General features: G+C 51.9%; 1 protein-coding gene across 8 annotated transcripts in view; it reads right to left on the bottom strand.

Annotated features, from left to right (window-relative positions):
* Positions 1-14426, bottom strand: part of RPTOR (regulatory associated protein of MTOR complex 1) — a 420015-nt gene that overhangs the window by 134757 nt on the left and 270832 nt on the right. For all 8 annotated transcript variants that reach the window (XM_055241781.2, XM_055241783.2, XM_055241782.2 and 5 more), the window contains 2 exons: positions 9985-10085; positions 9040-9184 (listed from right to left, as the gene is read on the bottom strand). In XM_055241781.2, coding sequence (XP_055097756.1) covers positions 9040-9184; positions 9985-10085 — 246 coding nt within the window. The remainder of the gene's footprint in view (positions 1-9039; positions 9185-9984; positions 10086-14426) is intronic.

Below are 14426 nucleotides of genomic sequence, written 5' to 3'. Positions count from 1 at the left end.
CCTGGATCATGGGTTCCCAGCGAACGGGTGTTTCAACTAGCACACCTAACTACCTCCAGAGAGAAAGGCAAACTATTCAATGGAGTTTTTCCACACTAACCAAGCCGGTGTCTCAAGAGGGGTGTTGGCTGCATGCCCTCCGTATCCACCTGGCTCAAGCCTTTATAGCCAGGTACCAACATCTTCCTCATCTCAGCATAAAGGCCCTCCAAAATAAAGACGATTACCAAGTCTGTGTGGTTACTGCCTCCCTAAATCTGCAACGTGGTAACATGGTGGAATGGACTGGCTTCTTGTTAAAGTTTACTATGTGCACAGTGATACACAGTGACACACAGGGATACACAGGGATACACAGTGACACACAGGGATCCACAGGGACATACAGGGATACACAGCGATACACAGTGACACAGGGATACACAGCGACACACAGGGATACACAGCGACACACAGGGATACACAGCGACACACAGGGACACACAGTGACACACAGGGATACACAGGGATACGCAGTGACACACAGGGATACACAGTGACACACAGGGATACACAGGGAGATGCTGCCGCCCTCTGTGGAAGTTCACTGTCATCAAAGATCTGACATCTCTGCCTCCAGAGCCTCGGCGGGATTCCGACGGACAGTGATAAAGTGATGCATCAAATTCATCACAAGCGGCAAGGACTGCTCACATCTAAGAAGGCCTGGGGTTTCCCAGTCTTCCAGAAGCCTCCCTCCTGTGTCCAGACTAGTAAACTCACTCGTGTTAAGGATCGTGGTGAGAGTGTTTAAGAGTTAGAATTAGACTTCGAATGTGAACACGCCTAGGACAGACTGGAGGTAAAATTCTGCAATGACGGACTCCACAGAATCAAATGCCTTATGGGAGTGGGATTTTCTCAGGGTGAGATGGACTGAGGAATCGTCTCAGCCTCCGTGGGGAATGGAGAGGAGGCAGTGCTGGGGCCTGGTCTCTGCGCAGTGCAAGGGCAAGTACATGCCTTTCTGAAACCCGGGAAGGACGTGGAGCTAGCGCAAGCCAAACCTCTGTGCTTGCCTCTCCTCCCTCCTAAGCACCTTAATTGTGTAGCAGATTTGGGAAAACACACATCAGAACAACACACGGCTGATATGGAATCTCCGCTGGGAAGCAAAGAGCTGCTTTAAAATGATGTTCCCTATTGGGCGCGGTGGCGCACACCTGTTAATTCCAGCACTTTGGGAGGCAAAGGTGGGTGGATTGTCTAAGTTCAGGAGTTCAAGACCAGCCTGAGTAACCTGGTGAAACCCCATCTCTACAAACAATACAAAACAATTAGCTGGGCGTGTGCCTGTAGTCCCAGCTACTTGGGGGTCTGATGTGGGAGGATTGCTTGAGCCTGGGAGGTTGAGGCTGCAGTGAGCCAAGATCACACCACTGCACTCCAGCCTGGGTGACAGAGCGAGACCCTGCCTCCAAAAAAAAAGATGAAAATGATGCTCCCCATCATGGGAAGTCTCTGCCATTCCTGAGGAGCAGTGCACCTGCGATCTCACCTCAACTACCAAGCTCCTTTCGAAGCCACTGGACAGCAGCGGCCCGTGCAAGGTGGCCCAGCGCGGGGGCATGGTGAGGCGCAGCAGCCCGATGCCGTGAGAAGGCCGTGCGTGAGCGGCTTCGGCAGAGCACCTGGAAAGAGCTTTTACAAACTGTCAGCACCCAGAACTGGGGGGTGGTCTACTACCATTAAACTCATTCCGATAAATTTTTTGCACACATAGTGAACTGATACAGACTGAGAAACCCCCATTTTTTGACATAATGTTTTGGTGGCAGTGAGAGGAGAGGAAATGAGAGAACTGGGTGGAGCTGGAGTTGGGGCGGGGGCAGGGGGGCGGTCGGCACTGGTCAGTTGCCAAGGTGGCAAGTCCACCTCAGTCAGGTTTGTTCTCTGGAAACTGAGGCCAGTGGAGCTGCCCTGACTCCAGGAAACCAGGAAGACGCCACAGAACAGAGAAGCCAGCGGGGAGAATCTGTGTACACCTACAGCGTGGGAACTGCTGTCCCGGCTCCTGACCAGCCAGACCACATTTCCAGTCTTTCTTCTCCTACGAGGATCTAGGATCTTCTCCAAATCTAAAGCCCAAGTTTTACATTCAATTCCCTATCAACGTTGGTTCATGATATAATTTTCAGCATTAAATGGAACTGACTAGTGTTTACTTTTTAGCTCCAGATTCATGCTGGCATACTTGTTGCTGAAAACCCTCCCCAGAGAACATGTGTGAAACGCAAGTGATTCTCCCTGAATTCACATCATCATTGATTTCTGTACAAAGAACCCTTTAATATTACTTATTTGGCACTTCCCAGCATAGAAAGACAAGAAGCCACGATGTCAGACCTTGCAGAAAATATCCCTAACTAGAGAGGAGCCTTGGACACGCACAGGAGCGGCTGAAGAAGAGTGGGGGAGGCGTCCTGAGACTCGGCCGCAAGTCGCCGTGGACACCGCCCTCTCCATGCACATGGCACTGCCATGTCTACGGGCCGCCCCCCATGCTGGAAGCCGAGGCACCGAGAGCTTCACTGAAGCCTCTGTCCCTAGGGGTTCATGGCCCAGCTTGGAGCAGGCAGGCTGCAGGCTGCTGTCTGGTTGGATGTGTCTGGTTGGGCTCGCAGAATGTTTTTTAATGCCATGTTAGATATCAACATCTAATAATCAGATAATTAAAAATGAAAATATGAACTTTTGGCTACTTTATGACTGGCAACTGTGGGCCAAAACCGCCCCGCAGAGCCCTGGTTGGACTGAGCACGGCCTGGGCACTGCCCTACCCATGCCCGTGCCCTCCTGGCAGCAGCCCGGTCTTTCTGCTGTCTGAAAGCCCCCATGCCTGCCTCTTAGGCAACTCTACCAGTCATGATTTTCCTCATGTAAAGAAGTATTCAATTATTTCTTCTGTGTGTCTCTAGTTCTGAATTTATGAACAATAATGCCTTAGCCATAAAGACTCTATTTTTAAAAATTGCTTTTAGTGCTTCGAAGGCTTAGAAAATCTACAGGCTGACTTTTAATTAACCAAAGTAATATCTATCAATTTTTAAAATAGATTGTACCACCCTGGCACAAGCATCATTAATGTTTATTTATAAATCTATTTAGTGTTTTATTGCTGTATGTACTATGTATTTTAACATAAATATTAACTATATTGCTGATGCAATGTGGTGTTCTGTTTCTCTCATTTAACATATATTTTGCATAGTCATGAATAAAATTTTAAGACTGCTCACATTTTCTTTTAAGTATCCAGATCTGAATTTACATTCCTATTCTGTTAGGTAGTTGAGTTAGTCCCAAATTTTCCCTCTTATAACCAGTGTTCTGACAAATGGCTTGATTTGTCCTTGTCTTTCAGAACACCCCATTAGTCCCGTTGCTTGGTTTTTCCTTAGCGACCTGCTTCAGTTACGCTCCTAAGCCAGGTCACAGTTGGTTGCGGGGCAAAGGGGCCAGGCATTCAAAGGCAGGGTGAGCACGGTGGGCAGGCAGGTGGGTGGCCACCGGGGCCAGCACTGTAAAGGCCATAAAGCCAAGGCAGGGGTCAGGGGTCAGGGGCCTCAGGTCAGTGAGGTCCCAACCAAGGGCAGGCCCGAGCCAGGCAGGTCTCGGCCAGACATCGAAGGGTGGGAGTCACCAAGACGACTCGGATCCCAGGACAGGGCTGCTGACTCCCTAGCAGCTTCTCATGTCCAGCTGGAGGGAAAACCCCAGGGCTCTGATCTGCAGGTGGGATGTGGCTGACTGCAAAATGCAAGGAATGCCACCTGCCAGGGGTTCTCATATGAGGCGCACCTGAGACCTTCCTGAGACATCACATGGGCTCCTGCTCCCAGGAGCATGACTACAGCAGGTCGCTAAGTGCCACTCCCTGCTCGTCTCTGCCTGATCAGACTTGTTCAGACACCAGGGAAGCTTCCTCATGATGACAACGATGCTGTGATCTGCCAGCACAGTGGCCATGTGTAACGAGAGGTGACAAGAGCTTTCCTCCCTGGTTAAACACCACTTCTGCCTGGGTGCACTCCTGTCCCAGGGATGTGCCTGAAACAGAAGCTCATGCGCGTACATACCATGACTCAGCACGTACGCCGCAAAGTCAGCATGGGGCAGGCTGGCACTAGACGGCTGGAGCCATAGCCCGGCCCTGCCGTGCGGGTCCTCACTCACCCCAGTTTCTCATCAGTAAAATGAGGATATTGATAGCAAAAATCGTAGCTTTGTGGCAGCACCTGCTGTGAGGGGAAGATGGCCTAACAATTGTAAAGCCCAACACGTAGCAGGCACTTAATCAATCAGTCACTGGAATTCCTATTCTTACATGACCACCTGTGGTCACCCGCCGTGACTGGTGTGCCTCAGGGGAGCTGTGGTCAGATCGCTCCCTGGGCTCTGTGACTTTACTCTCACGCTCTCCAAACCCCAGCACGGTTCACCAGCTGAGGTGGACAGGCTCGAACGTGGCCCCAGGACCCCTGTTCAAGGTGTGGCCCCTCCCTGGGGGTGCGAGTGGGACCTGAGACTGCTTTCAACCAGCAGAATATGGCAACGGTGATGGCTGCTGTGACTGTGTGTGGCACTAGGTGAGGCTGCAGCATCCGGCTCCCGCGCTGGCTCTAAGGGGCAGGAGGCCAAACTAAGGACCCCACTGGTGGGGACAGTGGGTGGTCTCAACTGCGAAGGCGGCCTTAACCTGGTGGGACCCTGCACAGAGAACCTGGCTGAGCCCCACAACAGGAACTGGATCTGGAGGCCACGTGCTGTTCTGAGCTGCCGAGTCGCAGCAACACTGCTGTCACACAGGAGTAGATGGCTACTGCCCTCCCTAACGCTGTTTCCACCTTCAAATTCTATTTCCCACAAGTGGCGCTGGAGGAACTGCTATTACTAAGCAGAGGGAGACGCATCCACCAGAAGGGCCATGACTGGTCTGTAATCTGTGAATGAGATTTTCTTCTTTCAGCACAAATCAGCTGCAATTCGGCACAGCTGCCCCCCTGGGTGTTCACACTCACTGCTTTGCCACGAAGCCTGGAGGCCGAGCCTGGCGTGAGTCACTCCCGCTCGCCTCTTCCTTCCCGCGGGCCGAGCGGCTGACTAAAGCTCCCTTCATGCTCACGTCAGTTGCCAGGGCAGGACGCAGATGCGTGCCCGAGGTGTGAGTTTAAAAAAGAAAAAGGAAAAAAATCCAAGCGCATAATGTTTCTTCTGCCGGTTGAAGGTGAAACCCCAAAGCCACCCAGGCCATCGGCAACAGCAGGGCGAGTTCTAGCCGTGTGGCTGGTGGAGCCCACAGGTGTGCCCAGTGGCCAGCAGTGCTGGCACGGGGGCCCACCCTGTGCACCCCACTGGAGGAGCCCTGCCCTTCACCACTCCTGGCCTGGTTCTTCTTCAGTCTTCATCCCCGATGTCCGTCAAACCCGACCATGGGGACACAGTGACACCCAGCAGAAGGGTGCCAGGGACCAGGAGGAGGCCAGGGCGCTGCTTCCCTGCCCCAGCCTAGGAACTAAGGGCATCGCCGCTGTGATTCTACATGAACACAGTTCACTCCACTGTACCTGGGCCGGCCCGGAGGCCCTGGCTGCTGGCAGTAGCTGCACCAGTGGCCACTACAGTGGCCGGGTGCCGCCGGCTGCTGTCCTCTAGTCCAGCCCTGTGGTTACTGCCACAGGCCTCAGCAGGGCCTGGTGAGGAGCTCTGCACAGCCGGCCGGGAAGAGTCACTTTCTTGGATGAGGAGAGGAAATGTGTTTCTCGCAAACGGGCTGTGCGCTTGGGGAAGAGCCCCTCTGCACTGCGCTTCCTCCGCTCTCAAGGGCCCCATCGAAACGGGCTGGGGGTAACAGCAGCCCCGGGTAAGGCAGGTGAGATTTTCTCTTACAGCAAGACACTGTGAGGGAGGGGGCCAGGATCCCCTTCAGGATAAAGGTTTTCTTGCCCCAGCTGCTAGGGGCAGCACAGGCAGGCGGCTCATGGCTGTCAGGCCCTCTTCTGGGTGGCCTATGCCTGACAACCAATGCAGAGTGCAGGCGGGCCCACTCACCGCCCATCCCATCCTCAGAGCTCCCCAGGGCCGGCGGAGGTGAGCCTGACTTCTCTCTGCCCACCCCTCCACCGTTGACCCAGGGCTGGTCCACTCACGAGCAGTGTTGTGACACCAGCCTCTGTCTCCATCTACTTCCCAGAGAGCCCACCCCGCAACAACCAGGAGAAGAACGCGCCCGAAAGGGAAGCGGGAGGACGTGACGCCGCAGGCCGCGTGTGGTGGGATGATGGACCATGTGGGCTGGATCACTAAAGGCACACATTAGCCCAAGCGGAGCCTCTGACACACTCAGGGAGGTCAGAACCAGGAGAGGAGAAAAACCCCAGTGTCCACAGTGACCGTCGGGAAGAGGGGCCGCGAGGCACCCTTGTGATGCTGTCCCCAGGCTCTCTGGGCCTCTGTGGGTTGCGACATCACCTCATGATTCTCTAGTGCACAGGTGAGGGCTGGCTCTGTGAGGCTCCAGGGAGCAGAGTCTGCAGAACAGCTGGCTTTTTTTCTGGGCAGGGAAGGGTGGCCCCAGCAGGGCTGGGAGAGGCTGCAGCTAGGCCTAGACGAGGACCTTCTATAAGCAGCACTGATACAAATGCTGGCACTCAGAAAACTTCTGAGGGGCCAGTACTAGAAAGCAGTCTCTAGACGGAGAGGTGGGATGTGGCTGCCCTGTGCTGGCCTTGCCACCCAGCCTCTACATGGAGAGGTGGGATGTGGTTGTCCTGTGCTGGCCTCGCCATGCAGCCTCTAGATGGGGAGGTGGGATGTGGCTGCCCCACGCCGGCCTCACCATGCAGCCTCTAGATAGGTGGGATATGGCTGCCCCACGCTGGCCTTGCCACGCAGCCTCTAGACAGAGAAGTAGGATGTGGTTGTCCTGCGCCGGCCTCACCACATGGCCTCTAGATGGAGAGGTGGCATGTGGCTGCCCTGCGCCGGCCTTGCCACATGCCCCTCCCAGCACCTGTCCTCGCCCACTCACCCCTCCTGGCTGCTCTCTGTGCTCTGGCTCCGGTCTTTGACCACGGAATCCAATGTGATGCCACTGTCTTTAACTCTACGCAGCTGAGCGCATCAGATAAGAGGTGCTTTTACATCTGGAGAAAACATACGCTAGAAGGAAAAAGGTTTCTATGGACTGATTCCTGGTAAGGGGAACCTGCAGCCCGCAGGCCCTGCCCGGCCCCGCTCCGAGCGCTCAACCGGCTCCCAGCGCCGAACTAGTTTTTGATCCAGGATCTGATGTGGCACTGACCCCTTCAGCTCTTTTTTTTTTCTTTTTCCTTCCTTTTTAAAAATAAATTTATTACAAAAACCTGTCTCAGAAGAAATAGAGATAGGATTTAAGGCCTTACTTTTCTTAAAGGAATAAAGATTTTGAGAATATACTTTTTCAAAAATGCTCTAAGTATTTATTTTTAAAAAAGTTCATTTTAAATATTTATTCTAAGTATTGCAAAGGCTTTTCAAACAACTCTATTACAGCTCTGTTATTCATGGATTCATGAAAAATAAATGTGTGGTGGTTTTATTTACACATTATTTAAATGGTTTACTTCAATTTTCTTTCCTCCTTATCAGGTTCTCTATTTTATCTTACAGACTCTTAAGAAGGATACAGATCATGCATGCTTTAACTTTTTCTGTTTAAAGTCCAAGTGCTATGCTGGGTATAATGTATTTTGATCTATCTCATATAAATATTTATTATAAACATTAAAAATTAGATTGTTTCTAACTTTTCTGGAGTGGGTGATCGGTAGTGAGTTTAGATTCCTTCTTGCTTCTCTGGGTTTCCAGTATTGAGGGAAAGTGGTCCTGAACACATTTAAAAAGAAAACACAAAACACTAGCTAAAATAAACCTGGCCATGAAAATATGCCATATGATGGCTTCTGCAGCTAGGCATACGTTAATCGCTTTTTAAAAAATATTTGTGTTGTTAGGGTTTCTCCCATTGATGAACAGAAATATTTTTCCTTTAACACCATTTTAGAATTTGCCCAAACCTGCTTCTGTTAGGACAGCCACGGAACAGAAATAAACCAAACGTCTTCAAATATAACGTCTAGGCCAGGCGTGGTGGCTCATGCCTGTAATCCCAGCACTTCGGGAGGCCGAGGCGGGTGGATCACAAGGTCAGGAGATCTAGATCATCCTGGCTAACACGGTGAAACCCCTTCTCTACTAAAAACACAAAAAATTAGCTGGGTGTGGTGGCAGGTGCCTGTAGTCCCAGCTAGCTACTCGGGAGGCTGAGGCTGGAGAATGGCGTGAACCTGGGAGGTGGAGCTTGCAGTGAGCCGAGATTGCGCCACTGCACTCCAGCCTGGGCGACAGAGCAAGACTCCGTCTCAAAAAACAAAACAAAAAACAAACAAAAACATATATATATATATATAGTCTAGACTAAAAACGAATCACATCATTGTCACTGTTACTACTATTAGGAGTTGTATAAATAGCAACTCAGCAATGGGAGAGAACTATAATCAATAGTCATAAAAGATTACACTTATGAGCGTGTGTGTGTGAGAAATAAGCATAAAAACTAATTGATCATGAGCCCAACAATTTAAGTCTCCAGAGCGATCTTGCATGCGCTTCATAAATTCAAGTCAGCAAGTTATTTTCTCAGTACTGGTTTCTAAAAGGTTAGAAACTCTCTGGCAAAGTGCCACCCTCCCGAGTTGCAGAGCTGTGAGGCTTCAGCCGGCCGCTGCTCCCGTGCAGTCCTAAAAGGCCCTCCAAGGCTTCTGCCCTCCGAAGGAGACCCCCACTCCTCTGTGTGGAGATCTCTGGGAGCCCTGCATTTAGCTTCACTTGTTAATGCTACACGGGGTCCCCAAGTTAGGTGTGGGGCCTCCCTGCCCAGCTCCGTGCAATTCCATGACATCACAGTGCTGCGAAGGGCGGGGGAGCATGGCACCTGGAAGATCCTGAAACACTCACCACATCGCGTGCATGTACGTGGGCGGCAGACGCGGGCTGCTGACGGGAGTGCAGTTATACGACCTCATAATCCTTTCAGCCAATAAAAAATTTCGAAACAGACTAGCCACCAGCAAGTCCTGTCTGAAGAGCTTTTGGAAGAGATCTGAGGGCAGATAAAAGATAAAAACGAGTCTTCAGTGACTCGTGTCTAGCATTTAAAGCCAAATACACAAATTCACTTCTATCAAAAATTACTAAAAACAAGTTGGGACTAATACGCATATTTCCCATTAGCAACACACACACACGCTTAAACACACACACATGCATACACGCTTAAACATACACGCACACATGTGCATAAATATACATGCATGCACACATAATGCACACACGTGTGTACCTATAAAGATACATTACACATGTGCACACATACACAAATACATGCACATACATACATGTGCACACATACACAAATACACGTGCACACAAATATGCATATACACACGTGTATGCATACACATGTCCACGTGTACACATACAGTGCACATATACATACATGTGAACAAACACCCCAGATCAATCAATCAATAAAAAATACAAACAAGTCTTACAACAGTAATTCTGGTTTTCAGCCAGTGTGAATAATGCCAGTGACTCTGAAGATAAGCCGCCGGTGCGCGGTAACGGCTGTGCTAACTGCGCGGTAAAGGCTGTGCTGTCAGGGCCAACGCTGCCATGCAGTCTCTCCGCACCACTGTTCTGAGAACCTGGCGTGCAGTAACTCACCACTCTCGCAGAAACCTCCTTAGGTGGTCGCCTTCTACTTTTCAGCCCCTCCCACTGTCTTCCTCACTAGTGAGGCACTCACGCATCCTATCTGACTCCTCTCAGGTCCGAGAGGCGGCTCCCCGCGCGCTCAAGGCCACAGCCTCCCTCCACAAGGCCCGGCCCGCGCCTCACCTCGGGGGAGCACGTTCCACGCGATGGTGTCTGTGATGGCTGTGAAGATCCAGTTCAGTTCACCCAGGGGCGTCCTCCTGTCGTTCAGGCGGCCAGGGATCCTAGAAAACACGGGGCGTTCTCATGAGTGATGCCACAGCTCTGAGAGCAGGGAATGGAGGAGAGGTTGAAGAAAAAAGGGTGCGGGCGGCGAAAGGCTCTGAGCGGAGGAAGGAAGGCTCTGAGCGGAGGGAGGAAGGCTCTGAGCGGAGGCTCGGCGCACGGCTGTGAGAATCAAACTCTCCATGAGCTCACAGCTCAGAGCTCAACCTCCATCTGCAGCTTTCCTCCTTCCCGCACATCTCCAAAACGGCTGATTCCTCTGCTGTCCCCAGATGTACAGACCAAGCCCAGCTGGTTACACACATGGTTCTCACGGACCGCTGACTGGACCCCAAGGGCAGTCCGTGGCACGTACTGAAAGCAGTCCACATCAAGCTCTGCAGGTTTATACCTCAGCTACCGAACGCTGTGGAAGCACACTGTCCACGCTGGGGGGAGTCTCGCCCCCAAGGTCTACTTTGCTCCCGTATATTCAACACGCAGCTGATACCTGCGACAGGGATGTGGGGATTGCCAGCGTGCGCCCAGGCCCTATCCTAAGGGTCTAGGAGGAAGGACAGGTAACAGGCAAATGAACAACCACACGAGAGGTGGCAAGTGACGGAAGATGACGCAGAGACAAATACGACAGAGAGTGGGCGGGGGGATGAGGCTGCTGCCGTTTCGCATGGGGCAGGCGGCACCAAGGACCACTCTTCAGCCGTGAGGACAGAACCATGACTTTTGCAGCAACTTGGATGGAGCTGGAGGCCATTATTCTAAGTGAAGTAACTCGGAATGGAAAACCAAATGCCACATGTTCAGAGCCATGAGCATGATTCTGCTATGGACAAGATTTAGCTGATCAGCAATTCCCACTGTAGGAACCATCTGATGGCACCGTCTTCATAAGAATAATATTCAAAGAGGCTATGCGTCAGTAACACAGGGTAGCTGAGTTCAGTGAAATTCTTTTCTTAAATTGTTGCAGTGGAGTCCCACTGTGTTGCCCAGGCTGCTCTTGAACTCCAGGGCTCAAGGGATCCTCCCGCCTCACCCTCCCAAAGTGTTGGGATTACAGACGTGAGCCATCATGCCCAGCCTAAGCATGCTTCTTAATATAATTCTTCAACACATGCTCTTTCTTTCCTTTAGGAACAAAAAATAACGTCTTATTTCCTCAAAATAGGTTCAGTGATAGGACAAGAAAAAGGAGAAATTGGGAAGTTAGTATAATATTCTAAAGCAGCACTGTTGCTCAAACAATGCTGGAAGTCTCAAACAAAGATTTCCAAATTCGAGAAAAATTTTGACCTCCACAGTGGAGACCAATTTACCCAACATCAAGGTTTTATAGTCAGGCTGCTGGCCAGGATGGGGATGACTGAGAAGCACCTTTCATTAGCTGTGTGGGTGGCGGAGGGCAGGCATCATGCAGGATTCCCACCATTTAAAAGAAACCAGGGCCTGGAGGCGAACACACGGCACAAGGACAGCAGAGACTTGTCTCAGCCCCTCTTCCTTCTCCCCAGTCTGCTCTCGCTTCAGAACAAGCATGTCGACTGTGCGCAAGAGGAACGGCCAGGCTGCCTGCCCTCCGACCTCCGAGCAGGGGAGTGAGGAAAAGCAAAGACGCCCACCCTCTAACAACCTGCGACAGAGCTTGGCCCCATGGAGGTATGTGAGGGTGGGGCGCACCTCCCAAAGAGAAGACATTTCCTTATGAAATGCAAGCAAACAACCCAGGAACTCATTTTACCAGGTTGCTCATCTCAGCCCTCAAGCGCCAGTGCAAACAGGGGTGGCTGCCCGGGACACAGCCCTGGGAAACAGCATGGAGAAGGGGCACGGGGGCATCGTAGGGTGGACATGGAGCCCCAACACACTTGTGTCTTGGGTCCCACATCTGCAGATGAGAAACACATATGCTGAAAACCTTTTTAATGAAATAATTGACAAGATCGTCAAGAACAATGTTCCGCAAAAACACCGCCTCTTTCAAGCTGCAGGACTGTCACCGAGCGCCCGCCTGCCCTCCTTACCAAAGCCGTGCAGAGGAGGGAAAGCGCCCAGGCCACATGCCGAAGCTCTGTGGTCTAGGATCAGTAAACACACAAGTGGCCTGAGTGTGCAAGGAAGGAGGATACGCGAGGTGCTGATCTTCAGCATCCTGTCATGGGTTCTCTCTCCTCTCTCAACATTTCAGTGGCCCAAGTGTGCAAGGAAGGAGGACACGGGAGGTGGCCCGAGTGTGCAAGGAAGGAGGACAAGGGAGGTGGCCCGAGTGTGCAAAGGGGGACAAGGGAGGTGGCCCGAGTGTGCAAGGAAAGAGGACACGGGAGGTGCCCCGAGTGTGCAAGGAAGGAGGACACGGGAGGTGGCCCGAGTGTGCAAGGAAGGAGGACACGGGAGGTGGCCCGAGTGTGCAAGGAGGACACGGGAGGTGGCCCGAGTGTGCAAGGAAGGAGGACACGGGAGGTGGCCCGAGTGTGCAAGGAAGGAGGACACGGGAGGTGGCCCGAGTGTGCAAGGAAGGAGGACACGGGAGGTGGCCCGAGTGTGCAAGGAAGGAGGACACGGGAGGTGGCCCGAGTGTGCAAGGAAGGAGGACACGGGAGGTGGCCCGAGTGTGCAAGGAAGGAGGACACGGGAGGTGGCCCGAGTGTGCAGGGAAGGAGGACACGGGAGGTGGCCCGAGTGTGCAGGGAAGGAGGACACGGGAGGTGGCCCGAGTGTGCAGGGAAGGAGGACACGGGGAGTGGCCCGAGTGTGCAGGGAAGGAGGATATGGGAGGTGCTGATCTTCAGCGTCCTGTCACGGGTTCTCTCTTCTCTCTCAACATATCTGGAGTTAGTCAAACTATGAGGGCAGAGGACCGTCCCCAAGCCTCAGGAAGAGAGGCGCCCAGGGCGGGGTGGGGCCCAACACCAACTGCAGAGCTCAGGTCCTCGCTCCATGGGGTTCAGACATGTTACCCTCCGAGCACGACTGTAACAACATGCCTGGAGCACTGCCAGCCTGGTAAGTGCCTGGAGCCTGTTTGTTTAGAGTCACACAGACAAGACCGACTGAGCGACTGATACTGCATCACTCAAAGTCCACACTCTACGTTACACAGCTGGTCTTTCTGGTGTGCGGAGCCCCCATTCTAAGACAGCTGGATGTGTCTGTCCCTGCCCTAAACAAAGACACTTCTATCTTGTACGAGTGTGCGCTGGCACTACCTTCTTTACCACATGTAAAAGTCGGAAAAATCTACGTAGCTCAGTACATCAACTTCCAGGAACCAACCAAGCCTAAACCGGAAGCAGGATGGGGAAATGGGATGCAGGGTGTGTGGTGCTGTGTCATCGATTCGCTCCGAAACCAATGAGAGAGACATGATTAAACAAACCACGCAACAACCATGACGCAGCAGCTACAAGCAATTAAATTGTTCTGAATATTTCAATAATAAGGGACAACGCTTCATAACATTAAGCAAAGAAGCAAGACAAATACTCTATAGTCACGATTACATTAAACATGTGCACGGAGAGACAATTGGAGGAAAAACCTCAAAATGCGATCATGGAGATACTCCTTATCTTTATATCATCAACATTTACTGCAATGAGTGTGCCCACCTGAGTAACAGGGAACTGCCGAAACCCTGGCTCCTGCATCTCCTCATCCTCAGCCCTAGTGATGCTGGGGAGGGAGCCTATGGGTGCAGCACAGCTCGGGCAGCTTGGCGGGGCCAGGACTGCATTTCGGAAGAAGTGCAGGGACCATCACAAGCACAGACAGACAATTTGCCCTTAGGCTGTTTGCAAACCAGGACTAAACGCATCCCTAACGTAAGCCCACATATCCTGAATGGAGTGAAGCTCATAGAGCCCCTGCAGTTCCCGAGTCTGTGACCCCTGGTTAACAGAAAGCTGCATTCTGAGCAGCAAAGAGCTTCCCACGAGGTCCCACACCCCAGCACTGTCACTGGATGGCCAAGCCATCAAGATAAACAGAGGCCAGATAGGACCAGTGTGTACTTAGTTGTGTTTTTACAAATTGGTATCTTGTGACGATCACCAGTAGATAAATGCAAAGCTAGACTCCCCCAACGCGGTCCTGAAAATCCCACTGGTCTCTTCCCTAAGCTCATCGTGAAACCAGACAGAGCCATCTGCCCAGCCGACTTCAGACAGACCCAGAAATCATTCAAGTCGATGAACCAACCATCCAGTGAGCGAAAGCTGATGAGGCTTCTTGATCCAGCAGGCCTGGTCCTACCGGGGATGACAACGTGGAACCGAGTCCAGCATCCCTCACTTTTCACGTCACATAAAATTAAATCCTTGCAGAAATGATTTGTTTCTGGTTTC

Source organism: Symphalangus syndactylus, chromosome 14 (assembly GCF_028878055.3).
Source record: "Symphalangus syndactylus isolate Jambi chromosome 14, NHGRI_mSymSyn1-v2.1_pri, whole genome shotgun sequence".
NCBI lineage: Eukaryota > Metazoa > Chordata > Mammalia > Primates > Hylobatidae > Symphalangus > Symphalangus syndactylus.
This window is presented reverse-complemented; position numbering and strand designations above follow the sequence as displayed.